The 23436-nt window shown below is 48.5% G+C and overlaps 1 protein-coding gene across 2 annotated transcripts; it reads left to right on the top strand.

Annotated features, from left to right (window-relative positions):
* The first annotated feature begins 85 nt into the window (after window positions 1–85).
* Window positions 86–23436, top strand: SLBP (stem-loop binding protein). Of its 2 annotated transcripts, XM_033213451.1 has the most exons (8): window positions 86–700; window positions 839–955; window positions 9227–9331; window positions 13410–13469; window positions 13778–13915; window positions 19051–19200; window positions 21327–21393; window positions 22528–23436. In XM_033213451.1, exons 1-8 carry the CDS (start codon window positions 642–644, stop codon window positions 22642–22644), a joined length of 813 nt encoding a protein of 270 aa, XP_033069342.1. In that variant the 5' UTR covers window positions 86–641; the 3' UTR covers window positions 22645–23436. The 2 variants fall into 2 exon arrangements, with proteins under 2 accessions (XP_033069342.1, XP_033069343.1); XM_033213452.1 differs by lacking the exon at window positions 839–955.

Below are 23436 nucleotides of genomic sequence, written 5' to 3'. Positions count from 1 at the left end.
GTTCCCGCCAGGGAGGAGACACGCCCCCACCTGGGCAGGGACCAAGCAGAGCCGCGCTCCACCCAGGCCCGGACCAATAGGAGATGCGTCACGACCCAGGCTGAGAAACGCGCTGCTTGCCCTTCCCCCACAACCTGCGCCGCGTCGCGCGCGGCCGAATCTCCCGCCAAAGCTGCCCCCGCCCGCCAAGGCGCGACCTATCAGCGTCGCAGCGGCCCGCGGCGGCCCGGCCGTCTCAATCCCGCGGGTGGAGCTCAACCTTTTCCTTAGGCCTTTCCTCAGCCCGCGGCGTCCCTCCGGCTCCCGAGCCGAGCGCCAGGCAGTCGGGCTTCGCGGCTGCCCGCGGTTCTGAGGTCTCGCCCCAGCCCCAGTCGGCTGGCGAGGCGCGCGCAGCCAAGTGGACCCCCGCGGCGTGACCCGATGGTTTCGCCCGACCCGGCGCGCGCGGGAGGCCGAGGGGCGGGGCCCGGAGCCCATATAAAGGCGGTTGGGGGCGGGGCGCGCAGAGATTGTGAGCGCCGGCGCGGGGACGCGGCTGACTGCTTCAGGTCCGGTTCTGCACTGCTCTGCGCGCCCGGCCCGCGCCCCCGCCGCCTCAGCCCCGGCCCCGGCCCTCCCCTGCGCGCGCGACCCGTGCTGCCATGGCCTGCCGCCCGCGAAGCCCGCCGAGGTATCAGAGCCGCGGCGACGGTGACGCCAGGTGAGGCCGGGCTGCGCGGCGGGCGAGGGAGCGCGTGCTCCGTGGGGCGGGGGTCGTGCGGGGCCGGATGTTGCGGGACGGGGGTCGTACGGCGGTCCCCGACTTCCCGAGCCCCGCCGACCGCGTTCCTCCCCGCAGCCCGCCGTCCCCCGCGCGATGGAGCCTGGGACGGAAGCGCAGAGCCGACGGCAGGCGCTGGAGGCCCGAAGACGCCGAGGAGGCCGAGCACCGCGGCGCCGAGCGCAGACCGGAGAGGTGGGCACGGGACCCGGGGGTCGGGGCGCGGTGGAGCCCTTGACGGGGCCGCGGGCTCCAGGCACCTTGTCGCGCTCTCTCGGTGCCGGGTTCGGTCAGGTCGGCGCCCTGCGTCCTTTTACCTTTGTCTCCGCGCGGCCCCTGCACTGGGGCGCCCGCACCAGGCCTGGCAGGCGCTGGAACACTCCGGAAGCCTCTTCCCAGGGTGGGAGTCTGCTGAACTGGTGTCAGCCCGAGTTGGCCAGTTAAGAGTCTGTGTTGTGCTCCCGGGAGAGGTCAGGGTCTCCGACGAGCTTCTCGTGAACACGTGGAAGTCAGGGGACACCCGAGTCCCGACGAGAAGTGAGTTTACCGGGTTCACCTGCTTGGCCATTTTCTAGGTTAGGTGGTGTGTAGGGAGGGTCGAGATGCGAGCGAAAGGAGGGCTTGATCTAGGGGTGGGACAGCCGAGGAGGGTCTGGAGGAAATAAGCAGGGATGCCAGTGGTTATAGTGGTGGGGCTTTAAGGGGCTATGGTTAGAGAAAACTTGTCGAGGGGCTTTGTGTGGGGTGGTCCGTCCCGCATTGGGGGCTTGTTGCTCCTAAGTTCCCTGACTTAGGAGCATGGTGACTTGGCCGAGATGGAGCAGTGAAGGTGGGAGGAAATGCATGGTTCAGGATAGACTTCTGAAGGCAGGACCTGTGAGACTTGCTGATGGGTTGGGGATGGGAGGCGTGAAAAGAAATAAAAACTCGGACCCAAAACCACTATGCCAAAAGGAAAAAATTAAGCTGAAGGCGGAGTCATGCAAGAAACTACCTTGGCGTTTCCTTTTGTTTCTAAGCTGATAGCTACAGATAAAAGATGAAATGTCTCCACGGGTGAACTCTGTTCACCTTAAGTGCCGACTTAACCGAGCGCACGAGGAATATAATTGACTATTCCACTAGCTGCTCGTTTTCTCTTGGAACGTGTGGATCCTTTCTTCTTCAACCTAGTCTTCTCTTTTAAAGATTGAAGTCCTCACAATCATCTTTGGAGAAAGGTACAAATCACAGACTCTTTCTGTAATTTCGTGTTCTTCTAGGCATGTCCTTAACAAGTTAGCTAAATTCCTAAAGTAATTGAGACCTGTCTCAGACATTTTTTGGTGTACAGAGGAAAGAGGCATCAAGAATGACTCAAGCCTTTAGGTCTGAACACTTGATTGTGGGGCCATTTGCCAAGATAGAGAAGATGGGCTGGAGCAGCTAGGCATGGGAAGTTGTGAGGCTTGAGAAACTGCTTAGAGAAGCAAAGGAGATGTCAAGAAAGGTAATGGAGTGTAGGCGTCTCCATGGGAGGCATCTTCAGGCGCAATGAGTTACCAGGGCATAGAGATGATATTGAAAGACTTGGGTCTAAGGGGCTGTGTGCAGCGGCTCCTGTCTGTAATCCCAGCACTTTGGGAGGCTAAGGCCGGCTGATCACCTGAGGTCAGGAGTTCGAGACCAGCCTGACTACATGGAGAAACCCCGTTGTTGGGGATCAGCCTCAACACCACCTGTAGGATACTTGAAGTCCGGTGGCGACAAAGGAATGAGAAGAGACGGGCTAAGAGTTCATAATGGTGGGAGCCAGGGGCCCAGTTGGAAAATGGAGGCTGCAAAAGGTCCAGAGTTCTGGTCTCCACACTATTTTATTGAGTGCAATCACTTAAATCTAAGAAGCAGACGTTCAGGGCAAAACAGTGAAAGAGAAGCAGTGCATCATAGACATAATTTATAGCAATAGCGGTTTAATTGAATCTTGTTTGTGCTCAAACAGCATATCTGTAACTTAGCGGAGAGTAGCTAGTGGGAGCGGCTTAACTAGGAGCCTGCATGTCTGTCCACATTCCAGTGCTTTAAAGGGGTGTCTTTCTCCTTGAACACAGTGTTTAAAAGATAAGAGAGCAGGTCTTGCTCTGAGCATGGGAACATGATGGCAGTTTTAGGAGGCTTTCTTCCTCAGAGACCTCTTGTGGCTTTTCACAACTTATTGTCCCATTTTTTTTTTTTTTTGAGACGGAGTCTCGCTCTGTCGCCCAGGCTGGAGTGCAGTGGCCGGATCTCAGCTCACTGCAAGCTCCGCCTCCCGGGTTTACGCCATTCTCCTGCCTCAGCCTCCCGAGTAGCTGGGACTACAGGCACCCGCCACCTCGCCCGGCTAGTTTTTTGTATTTTTTAGTAGAGACGGGGTTTCACCGTGTTAGCCAGGATGGTCTCGATCTCCTGACCTCGTGATCTGCCCGTCTCGGCCTCCCAAAGTGCTGGGATTACAGGCTTGAGCCACCGCGCCCGGCCGTTGTCCCATATTTTTATGGCCAGTTTATACAGGCACCCGATAAGCCTTTTTCCGAACACCCCCATCTGTACTAAATACAAAATACCCAGGAGGCTGAGGCAGGAGAATCCCTTGAGCCCAGGAGGGGGAGGTTGCAGTGAGCCAAGATTGAGCCATTGCACTCAAGTCTGGGCAACAAGAGTGAGACTTTGTCTCAAAAAAAAAAAAAAAACTTGGGTCTAGGGGTGGGTACAGAAGAGGCCCTAGGTCCAGATATGAAGGGAAGGTAATCAAACCTTATTGAGATCAAAGTCTGAACTCTCCAGTGGTCTCGTTTAGCTGAAGATAAAAATATTAAATCCTTACAGTGCTTTAGAAGTTACGGAAGTTTTTGGTATCCTCATTCCTCCAACTATAGGAATGCTTCTGTGCTAGGGCCTTTGCACTTCGTGTTTGCACATTGTGGATAAGGCCTGGAGGCACCTGACAAAATAGAGCCAGCTCGTTGATGGATAAGGTCTAGAAGTACTCCCTTTGGAAGGTTGTTAGCTTAGTGTGTAAAATTAGGCTTTGTTGTCCCAAGAGAGGGTAGATTGTGAATGTAACCTACTTAATCTAAGAAATGGACTTCAGGGTACCAAAATGTGGTATGTAGTATATGGTCATTCACATACACAGGCTTTACATTATTCTTGTAGGTCAGGAACTTGTTATACTGGGAGACCCAGACTTGAACCTCTTGATACACTAGTGAGGATGCTTGTATCCAATCCTGGACAGGCCTCTATTGAGTCAACTTAATTTTCAGTTAATTACCTAATTTGATTTCGTGCCTTTCTACCATTTTTAGAATCTGGAAATTTACTTTTAGAAATCCAATTTAAGTTTCTCGAGTTGTGTGACTGTAAGGGAAGAAATGATAATTACGTAAATATTATTCGTTAGTTACTGCAATTGTATTTTCCAAGTACAGCATTTGGTTTACAGCTAAAATAGGTTGCTTATTTGTTGTAATTAAAGTTAGTTATCTAGCTTATTTTTTTGTGATGGAGTCTCACTGTCATCCAGGCTGGAGTGCAGTGGCATGATCTCACCTCACTGCAACCTCTGCCTTCCAAGTTAAAGCAGTTCTGCTTTAGCCTCTGAGTAGCTGGGACTATAGGCATGCGCCACTACACCCAGCTATTTTTTTTTTTTTCTTTTTGAGATAGAGTCTTGCTCTGTTGCCCAGGCTGGAGTGCAATGGCATGATCTCACCTCACTGCTACCTCTGCCTTCCAAGTTCAAGCAGTTCTGCTTTAGCCTCCGAGTAGCTGGGACTACAGGCATGCGCCACTACACCTGGCTATTTTTTTTTTTCTTTTTGAGATAGAGTCTTGCTCTGTTGCCCAGGCTGGAGTGCAATGGCATGATCTCAGTTCACTGCTACCTGTGCCTCCCGGGTTCAAGCAATTCTCCTGCCTCAGCCTCCTGAGTAGCTGAGATTACAGGTGCACACCACCACGCCTGGCTAATTTTTGTATTTTTAGCAGAAACGAAGTTTCACCATGTTTGTCAGGCTAGTCTCGAACTCCTGACATAGCGATACACCCACCTTAGCCTCCCAAAGTGCAGGGATTATAGGCGTGAGCCACCATGCCCAGCCTAATTTTTGTATTTTTAGTAGAGGCAGGTTTTTGTGTGTGTGTGAGTGTGAGATGGAGTCTCGCTCTGTCACCCAGGCTGGTGACAGAGCTTGCTCACTGCAAGCTCCACCTCCCAGGTTCATGCCGTTCTCCTGCCTCAGCCTCCCGAGTATCTGGGACTACAGGCGCCTGCCACTGCACCTGGATAATTTTTTGTATTTTTAGTAGAGACGGGGTTTCACCGTGGTCTGGATCTCCTGACCTTGTGATCCTCCCACCTCGGCCTCCCAAAGTGCTGGGATCATAGGCATGAACCACCGCGCCCAGCCCAAGTAGAGGCGGGGTTTCATCATGTTGGCCAGGCTGGTCTCAAACTCCTGACCTTGTGATCCGCCTGCCTCGGCCTCCTAAAGTGCTGGGATCACAGGCATGAGCCTATGCACCCGACCCAGTGTCTAGTTTTAATATCAGTAATGACCAACAGAAAAACGGGGTAGAAAAAAAATGTGAGTTTATGTTTGATGTATAAATAAGATACATCAATTTGAACTGCCAGAATTTGGGGCATCAAGCCTTAAGCTTTCAAATTTCCTGATTTTTTTTAAAATTGTAATTATTATTATTTTTTTGAGGCGGCGTTGTCGCTCTGTTGCCCAGGCTGGAGTGCAACCTCCACCTCCCAGGTTCAAGTGATTTTCTTGCCTCAGCCTCCCGAGTAGCTGGGATTACAGGCACCTGCCACCACACCCAGCTGATTTTTGTATTTTTTAGTAGAGATGGGGTTTCACCATGTTGGCCAGTCTGGTCTTGAACTCCTGACCTCAGGTGATCTGCCTGCCTCAGCCTCCCAAAGTGCTGGGATTATAGGCGTGAGCCACCATGCCCGGACTATTATTTATTTATTCATTTATTTTTTGAGACAGGGTCTCTCTGTCCCCCAGGCTGGAGTGCAGTACGCGATTTCGGCTCACTGCAACTCCGCCTGGTAGATCACTGCAACTTCCACCTCCTGGGCCCAAGGGATTCTCCTGCCTCAGCCTCCCATGTAGCTGGGATTACAGACGTGCGCTACCACGCCCAGCTAAGTTTTTGTGTTTTAGTAGAGATGAGGTTTCACCATGTTCCCTGGCTAGTGTGGAACATCTGAGCCCGGGCAGCTGGCCTTGGCCTCCCAAGGTGCTAGGATTACAGGAGTGAGCCATTGCCTGGCCATAAATTTCCCGATATTGACTGAAGACTACCTTGAGCTTGAGATGGAACTGAGCTCCTGGATTTGGTTTAACTCAAGCGTAGGGAGTACTTTGCCAGTAGATGGAGTCCTGATACAGCAGGAACTCTGACTTATACTTACAGTTCTCCGTTCACATTGTAATCATAGTGTATGTAACATTCTGAATTATTAATCACATGCACCTGAAAGGTAAATGGCTATGTTAGCTATTCTGTATTTTTATTTATTTATTTTTTGAGACGGAGTCTCTTGCTGAGGCTGGGGTGCAGTGGTGCAATTTCGGCTCACTGCAGTCTCCGCCTCTGGGGTTCAAGCAGTTCTCCTGCCTCAGCCTCCCTAGTAGGTGGGACTACTGGTGTGCACCACTGCACCTGGCTAATTTTTGTATTTTATTTTATTTTTTTATTTTATTTTAACATGGTGGGGTTTCGCCGTGTTAGCCAGGCTGGTCTCAAACTCCTTATCTCGGGTCATCCACATGCCTCAGCCTCCCCAAAGTGCTGGGATTACAAGTATGAGCCACCGCCCTCTGCCACCATATATATTTTTTTGAGATAGAGTCTTGCCCTGTTGCCCAGACTGGAGTGCAGTGCCAGGATCAAGGCTTATCCAGCCTTGACCTCCTGGGCTAGAGTGATCCTCCTGCCTGGGCCCCCTACGTAGCTGGGACTACAGGCACGCCCCACTGTGCTCGGCTATTTATTTTGGAGATGAAGTTTCAACCTTTTTATTAAAATCAACTTCTCACAATGTGTAAATACTGCATATTAGCACACATGAAAAAGACAACTTCTAAGGTACCCAGAAATGTGTTCATAACGTTACAGGAGCATTCACAGAGTGGACAGTTTGCTCTAGACAGTCAGCATTGGATAAATCAGAAGATGATCATCCCTCAGTACTGTACCCAGTCTCAGTAAATATTTACAACATGGTGAGAAGGTGTCAGCTGTACCTGCTTTCTAATTCTATGAAGTACTCAGACTTACAGATAATTCAGAACTAAAGACTCTCCCATGATACTCTGGCAAAATAAAACAAGTAGTCTAAAGTCTTGGTGATTTTGGTGTGTGCTACATCCATGATCAAATCCAAACACTCCTGGGGTGGGCTGGATAAGTTTTTGGTAGCCTGCTTCATTATCAGAAGTTTGGTAATAAGCCTTACCAATAGAATACCATTTCTTCAGCATCAGTCATTTCTCAGCTGGTTAATGGATCAATGATCTCATCATGAATGAGAATGGAGAGAGAACTGAAGACAATTCTTCTCACACTTAACAGGAATTAGGATGGGTCAATGCAGTCCGGGTGTGGTGGCTCACGGCTGTAATCCCAGCACTTTGGGAGGCCGAGGCGGGTGGATCACCTGAGGTTGGGAGTTCGAGACCAGCCTGGCCAACATGGAGAAACCCAGCCTCTACTAAAAATAAAAAATTAGCTGGGCGTGGTAGCTCATGCTTGTAATTTCAGCTACTCGGGAGGCTGAGGCAGGAGAATCGCTTGAACTTGGGAGGCGGAGGTTGCAGTGAGCCGAGATCATGCCATTGCACTGCAGTTTGGGCAACATGAGCAGAGTGGGTCAATGCAGAACAGAAAGAGGCAGACATTTGGCAAGTGCAGGATCCTACTGTTTAGTATAGATGTGTCTGAAAAATTCTTCTCCTGGAGGTTCATATTCAGATGAAGGAGTCTACACTGGCCAGATAACCTGGAGGAATGCCAGACCTGCACTTTTTTTTTTTTTTTTTTTTTTTTTTTGAGACGGAGTCTCGCTCTGTCGCCCAGGCTGGAGTGCAGTGGCCGGATCTCAGCTCACTGCAAGCTCCGCCTCCCGGGTTCACGCCATTCTCCTGCCTCAGCCTCCTGAGTAGCTGGGACTACAGGTGCCCGCCACCTCGCCCGGCTAGTTTTTTGTATTTTTTAGTAGAGACGGGGTTTCACCGTGTTAGCCAGGATGGTCTCGATCTCCTGACCTCGTGATCCACCCGTCTCGGCCTCCCAAAGTGCTGGGATTACAGGCTTGAGCCACCGCGCCCGGCCCAGACCTGCACTTTTATGATATGGATACAGGCTTGGGACTCCACAGTGGAAACACCCACCTGAGAGAGTCTCAGTTAGAGACTTACCCTGCAGATCCTTCTCAGTTTGACAACAAATCCCTCTGTATGGCCAGCCAGGGGGAGCATGAGGTTGGTGGAAGTGAGTAGTTGCTCTGCACCATCAAGCATGCACATATCTGTCTAGATGTACCCACAATCTATGAAACTTGGGCTTTGTTAGAATAATGGAATTCTTTGGTCCTCGGTTTTATGAAAGGCAGTATTGTCACAATCCTGTCAACATTGACATTGGCAATGACTGCAAGCTGGGGACTAATGGCATAGGGACAAATTAAATACTAAATGGGAAACTCTACACTCTCTGAACTTCTCAGAGTCAGCTTCATGAGCTCCAGCATCAGGCTGGGTGTTGGATCAGTGAGATAAGGCTAACCCATAGAAATGCCAGAACTGAGGCTGAAAATTAGATACGAGTTTTTCTGACTGCCACACACACTGCAAAAATTTGAAGCAAATCTCCATCTTAATGTCTGATATGGTGACTTTATAAACACATACCAGAGATGAACCAAATAACTTGATTTTAGCCATAGGATAGCTCTGGACTACTGAAGTGTGGACACCCAAAAGGAATCATAATTTAGTTTGAAGTCTTAAATTCTAGTTGGTCTTATTAGACCTCTCAAACACAGTGGGCACGCTGCCAAGGAGCTCCGTGACTTCTGCTCTAGTAAGACAGCCCTGGATAGATTCAACTGATAGGTTCTGTTCTACATCTAGTTTGCTTTTGTCCTGCTAAACTCCAGTTTAATATGGCTTGATACAGATAGTTCACTGATATAATGCTTTTATTTTTTTGGGTGGGGGGCTAGAGATGAGGTGTCACTATCTTGCCCATGCTGGTCTTGAACTCCTGGGTTCAGGTGATCCTCCTATCTCGGTTTCCCAAGTGCTGGTATTACAGGCGTGAGCCACTGTGCCCCATCAGCCTTTGAATATTTCTTGACATACAGTTTGAAAGGAAACAAAGTACGTATCATGGTTCAGTAGCATTTTCGTTTTATTGCAGCTTTACCACTCCTGAAGGCCCTAAACCCCGTTCCAGATGCTCTGACTGGGCAAGTGCAGTTGAAGAAGATGAAATGAGGACCAGAGTTAACAAAGAAATGGCAAGGTACACATCTTGGACTACTTTGAAGTGTTAATCTGTGGCGTTTTCAGTAACACATTAAATTTGATATATGTCTTAGAACAGTGGTTCTCAAAGGTCTGGGCTCCAGACCAAAGGCATCAACATTTACTGGGAACTTGTTAGAAATACAGATTCTCAGGCCAGGCGCGGTGGCTCAAGCCTGTAATCCCAGCACTTTGGGAGGCCGAGGCGGGTGGATCACGAGGTCAGGAGATCGAGACCATCCTGGCTAACACAGTGAAACCCCGTCTCTACTAAAAAACACAAAAAACTAGCCGGGCGAGGTGGCCGGCGCTTGTAGTCCCAGCTACTCGGGAGGCTGAGGCAGGAGAATGGTGTTAACCCGGGAGGCAGAGCTTGCAGTGAGCTGAGATCTAGCCACTGCACTTCCAGCCTGGGCGACAGAGCGAGACTCCGCCTCAAAAAAAAAAAAAAAAAATACAGATTCTCAGACCCTTCCCTGGGCCTGTGAATGGGGTGGGGCCTGGCCATCCTGTGAAAAGCCCTCCAGGTGAGTCCACTCTTTCAAGCTTAGAGACCACTGTGTTCTTGGTGGTAATCCTTCTGAGAGTGGAAGTAGGTGCACAGTGGTGGTACTGCTGGATTGCAAGCTGGAGGACTATCAGAAACTTTCCTTTTTTTTTTTGGAGATAGAGTCTTGCTCTGTCATGCAGGCTGAAGTACAGTGGCAAGATCTTGGCTCACTGCAAGCTCTGCCTCCTGGGTTCAAGAGATTCTCCTGCCTCAGCCTCCTGAGTAGCTGGGATTACAGGCACACACCACCACGCCTGGCTAATTTTTGTATTTTTTGTAGAGATGGGGTTTCACCGTGTTGGTCAGGCTGGTCTTGAATTCCTGATCCACCTACTTCAGCCTCCCAAAGTGCTGGGATTACAGGCATGAGCCACTGTGCCCGGCCTAACTATCAGGAACTTACTACAGTCATTTGTTACCATCGACCTTCTGTGTGTGGTGCTCACAGAAGGAGTGCTCTCTCCAGATGAAGGAATACATTGACACCGGCTCAGGCAACAAACACAGCTCAGAAATGCCAACATACAAGGAAAGGTCTTAAACTTGGATTCTGTGAACCTCTTGCAGTTGTACACAAGATTGTGTGTGTATCCAGGTTACTGCAAACTAAGCTACGTCCTCTTCGTTGACTCATTACCTAATGCATCCTTAACCACTGTTTAATCTCCCTTGATTATCAGTGTGTTGGTCCTTTCTCTTTTGATGAGTTGCCTAACTCAAACCCAGTTAAAATGTGGCTTATAATTAGTTGAAATATTTTACAAGATAATTGTAGCCAACAGGTGGCTGATAAACAGGGTCTCGAGAAAAATGTGTCTTGCGTGTCAGCCACGGAATCACACCTAGACTACTTGTTCTCATTTTGGCAGCCAGTGATGGCATTTATAGCTGCCTCCTTTGAAAAGGGATAGGAATATGTGGGAATTGGTTATTGAACATTTGGGGGAGTTACTTGTAATTTCTTCTGGTATCAAAATGTTTGGGTGGATAGTATGCCTTGGTAAAAGAAATGAAGTAGGAGTTCACAGATGTGAGTACCAATGTTTTTAGTGAATTACTGTATTTATATAGGTCTTCACTTTCTCAACTATAAAATTAGAATGTTAGCCGGGCGCAGTGGCTCACGCCTGTAATCCCAGCACTTTGGGAGGCCGAGGCGGGCAGATCACGAGGTCAGGAGATGAAGACCATCCTGGCTAATACGGTGAAACCCCGTCTCTACTAAAAATACAAAAAATTCGCTGGGCATTGTGGCGGGCACCTGTAGTCCCAGCTATTCGGGAGGGTGAGGCAGGAGAATGACGTGAACCCGGGCGGCGGAACTTGCAGTGAGCTGATATCGTGCCACTGTGCTCCAGCCTGGGCAACACAGCGAGACTCTGTCTCAAAAAAAAAAAAAAAAAGAATGTTGACTTAACCTGTATAGTTTGTGTTGCATTCACAAGTCTTTAGAACAGTTCTTGCATACCTATAGCCTAGTTGCTCCCTCAAGTCACCCCTTGCCAGGGATTATCTGCAGCTCATATTCAGGCATAGTCTACCTGTCTAGATTGTCCTGTGAGTGGATCCCTATTTATTCTTCAGATATCTCATGAATCTGTGCCTAAAAATTGTCTTGCTTTAGAAAACAGCACTGTTTGGACTACTCTGTTGATTATACCCTTTGTGATGGAAAGCTATGGCTTTTATTTATTATTATTATTTTTTGAGATGGAGTCTTGCTCTGTTGCCCAGGCTGGAGTGCAGTGGTGCAATCTCGGCTCACTGCAACCTCTGCCTCCCAGGTTCAAGCTATTTACTGCCGCAGCCTCCTGAGTAGCTGGGATTATAGCCATGTGCCACCACATCCGGCTAATTTTTGTATTTTTAGTAGAGGCTGGGATTCACCATGTTGGCCAGGCTGGTCTCAAATTCCTGATCTCAGGTGATTTGCCCACCTTGGCCTCCCAAAGTGTTGGGATTATAGGCGTGATCCACCGTGCCCAGCCAAAGCTGCGGCTTTTAGTGCGACCTGTGTGATTTAAAACCTGGCCCTTTAGTGAACCATTACCGGCAGGCCAGCTTACTTCCCAACAGTAAGAGGGGTATGAAATGTCAGCTTACTATGCTTTAAGGAGACTAACAGACTACAAACTAGCAGTATAAGAGTATGAAAATGGATTTGTGGCATGGCACGGTGGCTCATGCCTGTAATCGCAGTACTTTTGGAGGCCGAGGCTGGTGGATCACCTGAGATCAGGAGTTCGAGACCAGCCTAACATGGAAAAACCCCATCTCTATTAAAAATACAAAATTAGCTGGGTGTGGTGACTCATGCCTGTAATCCCAGCTACTTGGGAGGCTGAGGCAGGAGAATCACTTGGACCCGGGAGGCGGAGGTTGCAGTGAGCCAAGATCTCACCATTGCATTCCAGCCTGGGCAACAAAAGGGAACTCCATCTCAAAAAAGAAAAGAAAAGAAAATGGATTTTCATCATACCTGAAACCAGTCTTTCTCATCTGTGGCACTGGAGAGAATGAGGCCCTGTAGCACATGATTTGCAGGACTAATCTCTGAATCATACAAAGATGGTGTTATATAGCTAGTGCTACTCTAGATAGGAGATGGCACAGGAGATAATTACTTCATTACCTTCTGGTGTCCAAGCTGCACTGAACACCTCAGCAAACTTGGGTGGATTTTGGATTTTAAGAGGAGGCACAGTGATACATGACATAATTTAGATGCCTGCGTGACAGGCCAGGCGTGGTGGCTCACTCCTGATCTCAGTCCTTTTGAGAGACCGGGAGGATCGCTTGAGCTCAGGAGTGCAAGAGCAGCCTGGGCAATATAGACCTCCATCTCTCCAAAAAAAAAATTTTTTTTGGAGATGGGTATGGCGGCACTTGCCTGAGTCCTAGCTGCTTGGGAGGCTGAGGTGGAACGATTGCTTCAGCCCAGCGGTATGAGGCTGTGGTGAGCCGCCATGATCGTGCTGCTGTACTCTAGCCTGGGTGACAGAGTGAGACTCCATCTCGGAAAAAAGATACCCACAGGAACTTGGAGCTCAAGGGAGTTCATGGTTTCAACGTTAGATGGCGCTAGACTCCTTTTGGAGATGTCATACTTCTATTTTTTTGCAAAGCTGTGTTCTGGTAATGACTGCAATAGAAAGCAGATGCCTCGGGAAGTTCATGAGGAACAAGACAAAAGGGGGCGCGTTTGGTTTCCAAGATTGGAGAAGGTATGCAGTGCCCAGTAGGCATGCAGGTCCCATTAGTAAGTGTGGTGTTTTTAAAATAAAAATACATTTCAAGTATGTTTTCTTTTTCTTTTTTTAAGGCGCTAAGTTTTTGGGGATGTACATTTTTGTTGTGTGGATCTCACTACTTAAACTGAACCTGACGAGGATTTCTTTTGGCCCAGGGAGCTTCTGGATTGCATAGGATGGTGTGCCTGAGGGTATCAGGGTGGAGCTTCCTCAGACCTGGCTGCTTTATTTTTTTATACCTTTTTTAAAAACAGCAATATTTATTTTGCCCTCAGATATAAAAGGAAACTTCTTATCAATGACTTTGGAAGAGAGAGAAAATCATCATCAGGAAGGTAAAGGCTGTGTAAATGATTCTTTTCTAATTTGATAGACCTGTAATTTGTTTAAAAAAAAAAAATTTGGGACTGTCAGAAATGCTGATTGTCACAGTTGCATTTTATTAATACTTTCTTCACTGATTTGAAATACTATATCTGTTGTGTACTAAATTCCCATACATGCAGTCTCTGGACTGTTGAGGATTAATATGGTTGGGAATCTCGAGTGAATCCTCCATTACTGTGTTTTGACATTTTCTTAGCTTACCTTACATGGTGATCTTAATTGCAGGGCTTATTCTGTTAATCTGTTGTTTTTTCAGTTCTGATTCAAAGGAGTCTGTGTCTACTGTGCCGGCTGACTTTGAGACAGATGAAAGTGTCCTAATGAGGAGACAGAAACAGATCAACTATGGGAAGAACACAATTGCCTATGATCGTTACATTAAAGAAGTCCCAAGGTAGTCTTCTCTCAGTGGCACGTCTTGAACAAGCCATGTAGCATTGCATTTCTAAAGAGTTGCTTAGATGGCAGTACAAGTGATGCTGGGGATAGTTCACACCTACTAAGAGCTATTTAATAGAGACTTACTGGGACGTAGGATGTTAATAAAGAATGGATTGGCAACTAAAAAGCTAAAGACATGAAGATTTTAAAAATCATTTTCAGGGCCGGGCGCGGTGGCTCAAGCCTGTAATCCCAGCACTTTGGGAGGCCGAGACGGGCGGATCACGAGGTCAGGAGATCGAGACCATCCTGGCTAACACGGTGAAACCCCGTCTCTACTAAAAAAATACAAAAAATTAGCCGGGCGAGATGGCGGGCGCCTGTAGTCCCAGCTACTTGGGAGGCTGAGGCGAGAGAATGGCGTAAACCCGGGAGGCGGAGCTTGCAGTGAGCTGAGATCCGGCCACTGCACTCCAGCCTGGGCGACAGAGCGAGACTCCGTCTCAACAAAAACAAACAAACAAAAAAATCATTTTCAGAATTTTGAATGTTAGATAACATTTTATTTCTTAGGAGTCAGCAGTTATATAGATGTAAACTTATTAAAATACGTGATGGGAAAAAGAAGTTCAAGTTAAATACTGTAAAATTCTGCCGGGTGCGGTGGCTCAAGCCTGTAATCTCAGCACTTTGGGAGGCCGAGACGGGCGGATCACGAGGTCAGGAGATCGAGACCATCCTGGCTAATACGGTGAAACCCCGTCTCTACTAAAAAATACAAAAAAACCTAGCTGGGCGAGGTGGCCGGCGCCTGTAGTCCCAGCTACTCGGGAGGCTGAGGCAGGAGAATGGCGTAAACCCGGGAGGCGGAGCTGGCAGTGAGCCGAGATCTGGCCACCACACTCCAGCCTGGGCGACAGAGCGAGACTCCATCTCAAAAAAAAAAAAAATAGTGTAAAATTCTAATTGGAGAAAAAAAACTGGCATTGCCCTATTTCCTTTTCTTTTCTTTCTTCTTTTTTTTTTTTTTTGAGACGGAGTCTTGTTCTGTCGCCCAGGCTGGAGTGCAGTGGCCGGATCTCAGCTCACTGCAAGCTCCGCCTTCCGGGTTCACGCCATTCTCCTGCCTCAGCCTCCCGAGTAGCTGGCACTACAGGCGCCCGCCACCCCGCCTGGCTAGTTTTTTGTATTTTTTAGTAGAGACGGGGTTTCACCGGGTTAGCCAGGATGGTCTCGATCTCCTGACCTCGTAATCCGCCCGTCTCGGCCTCCCAAAGTGCTGGGATTACAGGCTTGAGCCACCGTGCCCGTCCTGCCCTATTTCCTTTAAGCAGCATGTTCTTGCCTATCTTGCTCCATCAAACACACAGACACGAAAGAATATAAAGAAAGCTTTAGTGTTTTCCTGAACTTCTTGGCAGGATTGGGGTTGAAATTTAGTTTTCTGGGCCAGGTGCAATGGTTCATGCTTGTAATTCCAGCACTTTGGGAGGCCAAGAGGACCACTTGAGGCCAGGAGACTAGCCTGGGCAATACAGGGAGACCTCATCTCTACAAAAAATTTTAAAATCAGCCAGGTGTGGGCCGGGCGCGGTGGCTTATGCCTGTAATCCCAGCACTTTGGGAGGCCGAGGTGGGTGGATCACGAGGTCAGGAGATTGAGACCATCCTGGCTAACACGGTGAAACCCCATCTCTACTAAAAATACAAAACATTAACTGGGCGTGGTGGCGGTTGCCTGTAGTGCCAGCTACTCAGGAGGCTGAGGCAGGAGAATGGTGTGAACCCGGGAGGCAGAGCTTGCAGTGAGCTGAGATCGTGCCACTGCACTCCAGCCTGGGCAGCAGAGTGAGACTCGGTCTCAAAAAAAAAAAAAAAAAAAAAAAATAGCCAGGTGTGGTGGTTTGCACCTATAGTCCTACCTACTTGGGAGACAGGTGGGAGAATTGCTTCAGCCCAGGAATTCAAGGTTACAGTGAACCATTAATCACACCACTGCACTCCAGCCTGGGCTGCAGAGTGTGAGACTTTGTCTCTTAAAAAAAAATTTTACTTTTGGCCGAGTGCAGTGACTCACACCTGTAATCCCAGCACTTTGGGAGGCCGAGGTGGGTGGATCACGAGGTCAGGAGATTGAGACCATCCTGGCTAACACGGTGAAACCCCATCTCTACTAAAAAATACAAAACATTAACTGGGCGTGGTGGCGGTTGCCTGTAGTGCCAGCTACTCAGGAGGCTGAGGCAGGAGAATGGTGTGAACCCGGGAGGCAGAGCTTGCAGTGAGCTGAGATCGTGCCACTGCACTCCAGCCTGGGCAGCAGAGTGAGACTCGGTCTCAAAAAAAAAAAAAAAAAAAAAAAAATAGCCAGGTGTGGTGGTTTGCACCTATAGTCCTACCTACTTGGGAGACAGGTGGGAGAATTGCTTCAGCCCAGGAATTCAAGGTTACAGTGAACCATTAATCACACCACTGCACTCCAGCCTGGGCTGCAGAGTGTGAGACTTTGTCTCTTAAAAAAAAATTTTACTTTTGGCCGAGTGCAGTGACTCACACCTGTAATCACAGCACTTTGGGAGGCTGAGGCGGGCTGATCACGAGGTCAGGAGATCGAGACTGTCCTGGCTAACACGGTGAAACCCTGTCTCTACTAAAACTACAAACAGTTCGCTGGGGGTGGTGGTGGGCGCCTGTAGTCTCAGCTACTCGGGAGGCTGAGGCAGGAGAATCGCTTGAACCTGGGAGGAGCAGGTTTCAGTGAGCCAAGATTGCACCACTGCACTCCAGCCTGGGTAACAGAGCAAGACTCCATCTCAAAAACATTTTTTTTTTTTTTTTTTTTTTACTTTTTTGGAACATAGATGGCAAAGGAATAGTAAGATTCAATGTGATGGTGCTTTTTTGTTTCCTCCTGAGTCTTGCTCTGTTACCCAGGCTGAAGTGCAGTGGCATGATCATGTCTCACTGTGTATTTATTTTATTTTTTTGAGATGGAGTCTTGCTCTGTCGCTCAGGCTGGAGTGCAGTGGCACAGTTTCAGCTCACTGCAACCTCCGCCTCCCGGGTTCAAGTGATTCTCTTGCCTCAGCCTCCTGAGTAGCTTGGACCACAGGCGCACGCCACCACACCTGTCTAATTTTTATATTTTCAGTAGAGATGGGGTTTCACCATATTGGCCAGGCTGGTCTTGCACTGCTGACCTCATGATCTGTCTGTCTCCGCCACCCACAGTGTTGGTATTACAGACGTGAGCCACTGCGCCTGGCCATCATGGCTCACTGTAGTCTTGAACTCCTGGCCTCAAGCAATCCTCCCACATCAACCTCCTGAGTAGCTGGGACTAGCAGTGCATGCCACCATACCTGGCTAAATTTTTAAATTTTTGTAGAGATGGGAGTCTCCCTGTGTCACCCAGGCTGGTCTTGAACTCCTGGCCTCAAGTAGTCCTCCCAAAGTACTGGGATTACAAGCGTGAGCCACTGTTCCAGGTGGATAGTGCTTATTTTGAGACGAAATTTTGTTGTAGTTGTCCAGGCTGGAGTGCAATGGTGCAATCTTGGCTCACCGCAACCTCTGCCTCCTGGGTTCAAGAGATTCTCCTGCCTCAGCCTCCTGAGTAGCTGGGATTACAGGTGTCCACCACCACGCCTGACTACTTTTTTGTATTTTTAGTAGAGACGGGATTTCACCATGTTGGCCAGGCTGGTCTTGAACTTCTGATCTCAGGTGATCTGTCTGCCTCAGCCTCCCAAAGTGCTGGGATTACAGCGTGGACCACTGTGCCCGACTTTTTTTTTTTTTTTAAGGTGGAGTCTTGCTCTGTTGGCCAGGCTGGAGTCGCAGTGGCATGATCTAGGCTCACTGCAACCATTGCCTCCCAGGTTCAAGCGATTCTTCTGCCTCAGCCTCTGCAGTAGCTAGGACTCCAGGCATGAGCCACTATGCCTGGCTAATTTTTGTTATTTTTAGTGGAGATGGGGTTTCATCATGTTGGCCAGCCTGATCTCAGACTCCTGAGTTTAAGTGATTTGCTGTGTCCAGCAGGGTTTTTTATTTTTGAGATGAAGTCTCACTCTGTTGCCCAGGCTGGAGCAACACGAACTCGGCTCACTGCAGACTTCACCTCACTGGTTCAGGCGATCCTCCTATCTCAGCCCCCCAGTAGCTAGGATTATAGGCACAGGCCACCATGAGCGGCTGATTTTTGTATTAGTAGAGGCGGGATTTTGCCATGTTGGCCAAGTTGGTCTCGAACTGCTGACCTCAGGTGATCCACCTGCCTTGGCCTCCCAAAGTGCTAGGATTATAGGTGTGAGCCACTGCGCCCAGCCCCTAGCTGTTTGTTTTTTGTTTTTGTTTTTTCTTTTTTTTTTTCAAGACGGGGTCTCGCACTGTCACCCAGGCTGGAGTGCAGTAGCACAATCTCGGCTCACTGCTACTTCCATCTCCCGGGTTCTAAGCAATTCTCCTGCCTCAGCCTCCCAAGTAGCTGGGACTACAGGCGCGCACCACCAGGGCCAGCTAATTTTTGTATTTTTAGTAGAGACGGGGTTTCACAATGTTGGCCTGGATGGTCTTGATTTTTTTTTTTTTTTTTTTTTTTTTTTTTTTTTTTTTGAGACGGAGTCTCGCTCTGTCGCCCAGGCTGGAGTGCAGTGGCCGGATCTCAGCTCACTGCAAGCTCCGCCTCCCGGTTCACGCCATTCTCCCGCCTCAGCCTCCGAGTAGCTGGGACTACAGGCGCCCGCCACCGCGCCCGGCTAGTTTTTTGTATTTTTAGTAGAGACGGGGTTTCACCGTGTTAGCCAGGAGGGTCTCGATCTCCTGACCTCGTGATCCGCCCGCCTCAGCTTCCCAAAGTGCTGGGATTACAGGTGTGAGCCACTGGCGCCTGGCCTTTTTTTTTTTTTCTTTTTTTTTAAAATAGAGATGAGGTCTCACTGTGTTGCCCAGGCCTCTTTTGAATTCCTGAGCTTAAGTTATCTTGGCACGACCTCCCAAAATGTTAGGATTACAGGCGTAAGCCACCACGCGTGGTAATCTATAATTTTTAAAATAATACTAATCTCGTAGTTTGGTTAATCTCCGAGCTAATGTGGAAATGTGAGTGGCATGTAGGCATGTGCTAGAATAATCTTTCTCCTGTAGACACCTTCGACAACCTGGCATTCATCCCAAGACCCCTAATAAATTTAAGAAGTATAGTCGACGTTCGTGGGACCAGCAAATCAAACTCTGGAAGGTGGCTCTGCATTTTTGGGATCCTCCAGCTGAAGAAGGATGTGATTTGCAAGAAATGTATGTCTTTATTGCATTCTTGTTCTGTGATTCTCTGATTGGTCCGGTGACGGCAGCAGCTGTGCATCACTGAGACATGAGGTTCTGGTGCCACGTTCCCCAGCAGCTGTTGGGGAGCAGAGCAGCTGTGGGGGAGCAGAGCAGCTGTGGGGGAGCAGAGCAGCTGTGGGGGAGCAGAGCAGCTGCCGCTGCAGCTTGGTGCCAAGCTCTTCGGTGCTGGGTGGGAGGCAGCCGGAAGGAGGAGTTTGCTTCCTGGATTGAATTTAGTGTTTCAAGCACAGTCATTCTGGGAATACAGGTTTTGTTTATTGTTTTGCTGTTTTTATTGTTGGAGTTATTTTTCCCCTAAAGTACAGCAGTCTCTGGAATTTGTTTTTTAAATATAAATACCCTGAAAAGTAGTTGTCATTTCTGTTCAACCATGAAAATAAAAGTTCTTAATTAAGGAAGGCTTTCTTTCCTTGTTGGCTTTTTTTTTTTTTTTTTGAGATGCTCTGTCACCCAGGCTGGAGTGCGGTGGTGCGATCTCGGCTCACTGCAACCTCCACCTCCTGGGTTCAAGTGGTTCTCCTGTCTCAGCCTCCTGAGTAGCTGGGATTATAGGCACGCGCCACCACGCCGGGCTATTTTTTGTATTTTTAGTAGAGACAGGGTTTCACCATGTTGGTCAGGCTGGTCTCAAATTCCTGACCTCGTGATCTGCCCGCCTCAGCCTCCCAAAGTGCTGGGATTACAGGCGTGAGCCACCGCTCCCAGCCCTGTTGGCTTTTAAACTTGTGCCTAGTTGAAATATCTCAGGCCTGAACTTTTGCTGCATCATGGGAATACCTGCTGACCAGGAAGATAGAGAGAATGATCTTGTATCTCCCTCTTTCTATGTGGGGTTTCTTCTGAGCTCCCCTCTGGTCCTGAGCCTCTCCTTTCCTCAGACACATTTTTTTTTTTTTTTTGAAACGGAGTCTCGCTCTGTCGCCCAGGCTGGAGTGCAGTGGCTGGATCTCAGCTCACTGCAAGCTCCGCCTCCTGGGTTTTACGCCATTCTCCTGCCTCAGCTTCCCGAGTAGCTGGGACTACAGGCGCCCACCACCTCGCCCGGCTAGTTTTTTGTGTTTTTTAGTAGAGACGGGGTTTCACCGTATTAGCCAGGATGGTCTCGATCTCCTGACCTCATGATCCGCCCGTCTCGGCCTCCCAAAGTGCTGGGATTACAGGCTTGAGCCACCGCGCCCGGCCCACATTTTTAATTTTTTTTATTTTATTTATTTTATTTATTTATTTATTTATTTATTTTTTTGAGGTGGAGTCTCGCTCTGTCGCCCGGACTGGAGTGCAGTGGCCGGATCTCAGCTCACTGCAAGCTCCGCCCCCCGGGTTCACGCCATTCTCCTGCCTCAGCCTCCCGAGTAGCTGGGACTACAGGCGCCCGCCACCTCGCCTGGCTAGTTTTTGTATTTTTTTTAGTAGAGACAGGGTTTCACCGTGTTAACCAGGATGGTCTCGATCTCCTGACCTCGTGATCCGCCCGTCTCGGCCTCCCAAAGTGCTGGGATTACAGGCTTGAGCCACCGCGCCCGGCCACATTTTTTAAACAAACAATTGTGTTTCTCCTCTGTGCTGGGAAACTTATATTAGAGACTGGCATCTTTGAAATGATTTGTAAGTGACTTTACCAGTTTATCCTGATAGATGTCATTCGGGTTTTTTTCCCCAGTGTGACACTGTTGTCCCATTCTCTGAGTAGAAACTTGGAAAAATTAGTGATGATGCATAGTATGTTCACAGTGCTTGTTTCTCCCCCTCAACAATTGGGCTTAAGAGTGCTTCTGTTTCCAAGGATGCTTGTGTGGTGAGGCCAGCAGATATTGCTGTTTCTCATTGCCAGCAGCTTTCTCTGCTGGATTGATCGGGCCAGGGTTAAGTCTGTCAGATAGTCACTGAAAGCTGGCCCCTCAGGGAGCCTAGGGGACACTGTCAGTGTCGCGTCTCCTAGGCTCACACAACATTTGTGGCTGTACCATAGGGGTGGGGTTTGTCTGTAGCGAACAGACTTGAAGAATTCAGCTGCGCCCCATCTCCTGGGTTTGTTAAGTTAGTGCCTGATGCACCTATTGGATTTCGTTTAACAGACACCCTGTAGACCTTGAATCTGCAGAAAGCAGCTCCGAGCCCCAGACCAGCTCTCAGGATGACTTTGTAAGTACTTTCTTTGGATGAGTCTTTCAGCTTGGGGGTTGCAGGTGAGTTGTTAACACATGCTGCCTTACACACTGAAGTGTGGCCGGGTGCGGTGGCTCACGGCTGTAGTCCCAGCACTTTGGTCGGCCAAGGCGGGCAGATCACCCAAGGTCAGGAATTCAAGACCTGGCCATCATGGTGAAACCCTGTTTCTACAAAATACAGATGTTAGCCAGGTATGATGGTGGGTGCCTGTAGTCTCTGCTACTCAGGAGGCTGAGGCGGGAGAATCGCTTGAACCCAGGAGGTGGATGTTTCAGTGAGCTGAGATCGCACCACTGCACTCCAGCCTGGGCAACAGAGCAAGACTGTCTCAAAAGAAAAAAAAAACCGTCTGCTGGGAACGGTGGCTCATGCCTGTGATCCCAGCACTTTGGGAGGCTGAGGCCAGCAGATCACCTGAAGTCAGAAGTTCAAGACCAGCCTGGCCAACAATGGTGAAAGCCCGTCTCTACTAAAAATACAAAAACTAGCCGAGTGTGGTCATGCAGGCCTGTAATCCCAGCTATTCAGGAGGCTGAGGCAGGAGAATCACTTGAATCTGGGAGGCAGAGGTGGCAATGAGCCGAGATTGCACCACTGCCCTCCAGCCTGAGTGACAGAGTGAGACTCTGTCTCAAGAGAAAAGAAAACCGTTTTAAAATGTATGAGTTTAAATGCTGTCTCCTGTCCTGAGACAGCCACTATTTGTGGTTTTGTCTAGGCTTTTAGAATTCTCTCTGTGCTTATAAACTATGTACATGGCCAGGTGCAGTGACTAGTGACTCCTTCCTATAATCCTGGCACAATGGGAGGCCAACCAAGGCAGGAGGATTGCTAGAGCCCAGGAGTTCGAGATCAACCTGGCCAACGTATACTCCATCTCTACAAAATAAAAATAAAATGTGTGTACATCTAAACTTCAGTGTCTTGTAAATAGTACATGTGGTTTCTCTTTGCAGTGTCATTTTTAAAATCTCAGTTGCACGTGAAGTGTACACCTTGCTGTGCATTACGTCACATGATTTACCACATAAGCTGTGGGGGTGTAGGAAGTGGTCCTTGTTTTCAGGGTGAGATGAATGTCAACTGACCCATGCGTCTGTTTTCCAGGACGTGTACTCTGGCACACCCACCAAGGTTAGACATATGGACAGTCAAGTGGAGGACGAGTTTGATTTGGAAGCTTGTTTAACTGAACCCTTGAGAGACTTCTCGGCCATGAGCTAACTGCCACCTGGCAGCCAGGAAGAGAAACAGCTCCTCCCCGACTAGGTGGAAGGCTGGCCAGGCACCAAGCATGTGTGTGCACTTACACCTGGTGGTTTCTCTGTTAGTAGTCCATTATCTCATGATGAATTATTTTTGCCTTACTTTCTTAAGAAACGTTAATTTTATGTATAGTGAGTGTATTTTGCATGTTTTAAATTGTAAATGGCGCTAAATCCAAGAAAGTATACTTGAAGCAATCTTCCAGCAAGCTTAATTGCGTAATCCCTGTTGTCCTCCAGGGTAAGCTGACAGGTCTACTTAACTGGTTTTCCACAGGCACTTCCACTTGCTGCTTGTCAGATGGACTGTTTTGGATTTCACCATGTAATCCATGGGACCAATTGAGAGTCAGCTCCTTTTATAGGCATCAAAGTATTCTCAGACACCTTTAATATCTTTATGGAGACTTAATTTTTGGCCTTTTATCAGTATGTCATAACAGCACTCTGAAGTCAGACATTGTTAAATTGAGCTATTAAACTAATGGGTTTTATGTAAGTTATATGGTCTTAATTTGGTACTTGTAAATAGCACTAGTTAGATTCTTTAGAATACTCCAAGAGTTAGGGCAGCAGAGCAGAGCGATTTAGAAAGAACATTTTAAAACAGTTAATTTACCATGTAAAATTGCTGTAAATGATAATGTGTACAGATTTTCTGTTCAAATATTCAATTGTAAACTTCTTAAGACTGTTATGTTTCTATTGCTTTTGTATGGGATATTGCAAAAATAAAAAGAAAATAACCTTC

Source organism: Trachypithecus francoisi, unplaced genomic scaffold, assembly GCF_009764315.1.
Source record: "Trachypithecus francoisi isolate TF-2019V2 unplaced genomic scaffold, Tfra_2.0 Lachesis_group1, whole genome shotgun sequence".
NCBI classification, from domain to species: Eukaryota; Metazoa; Chordata; class Mammalia; order Primates; family Cercopithecidae; genus Trachypithecus; species Trachypithecus francoisi.
The sequence above is the reverse complement of the archived record's forward strand: the minus strand, read 5'-3'. Positions and strand labels throughout refer to the sequence as shown.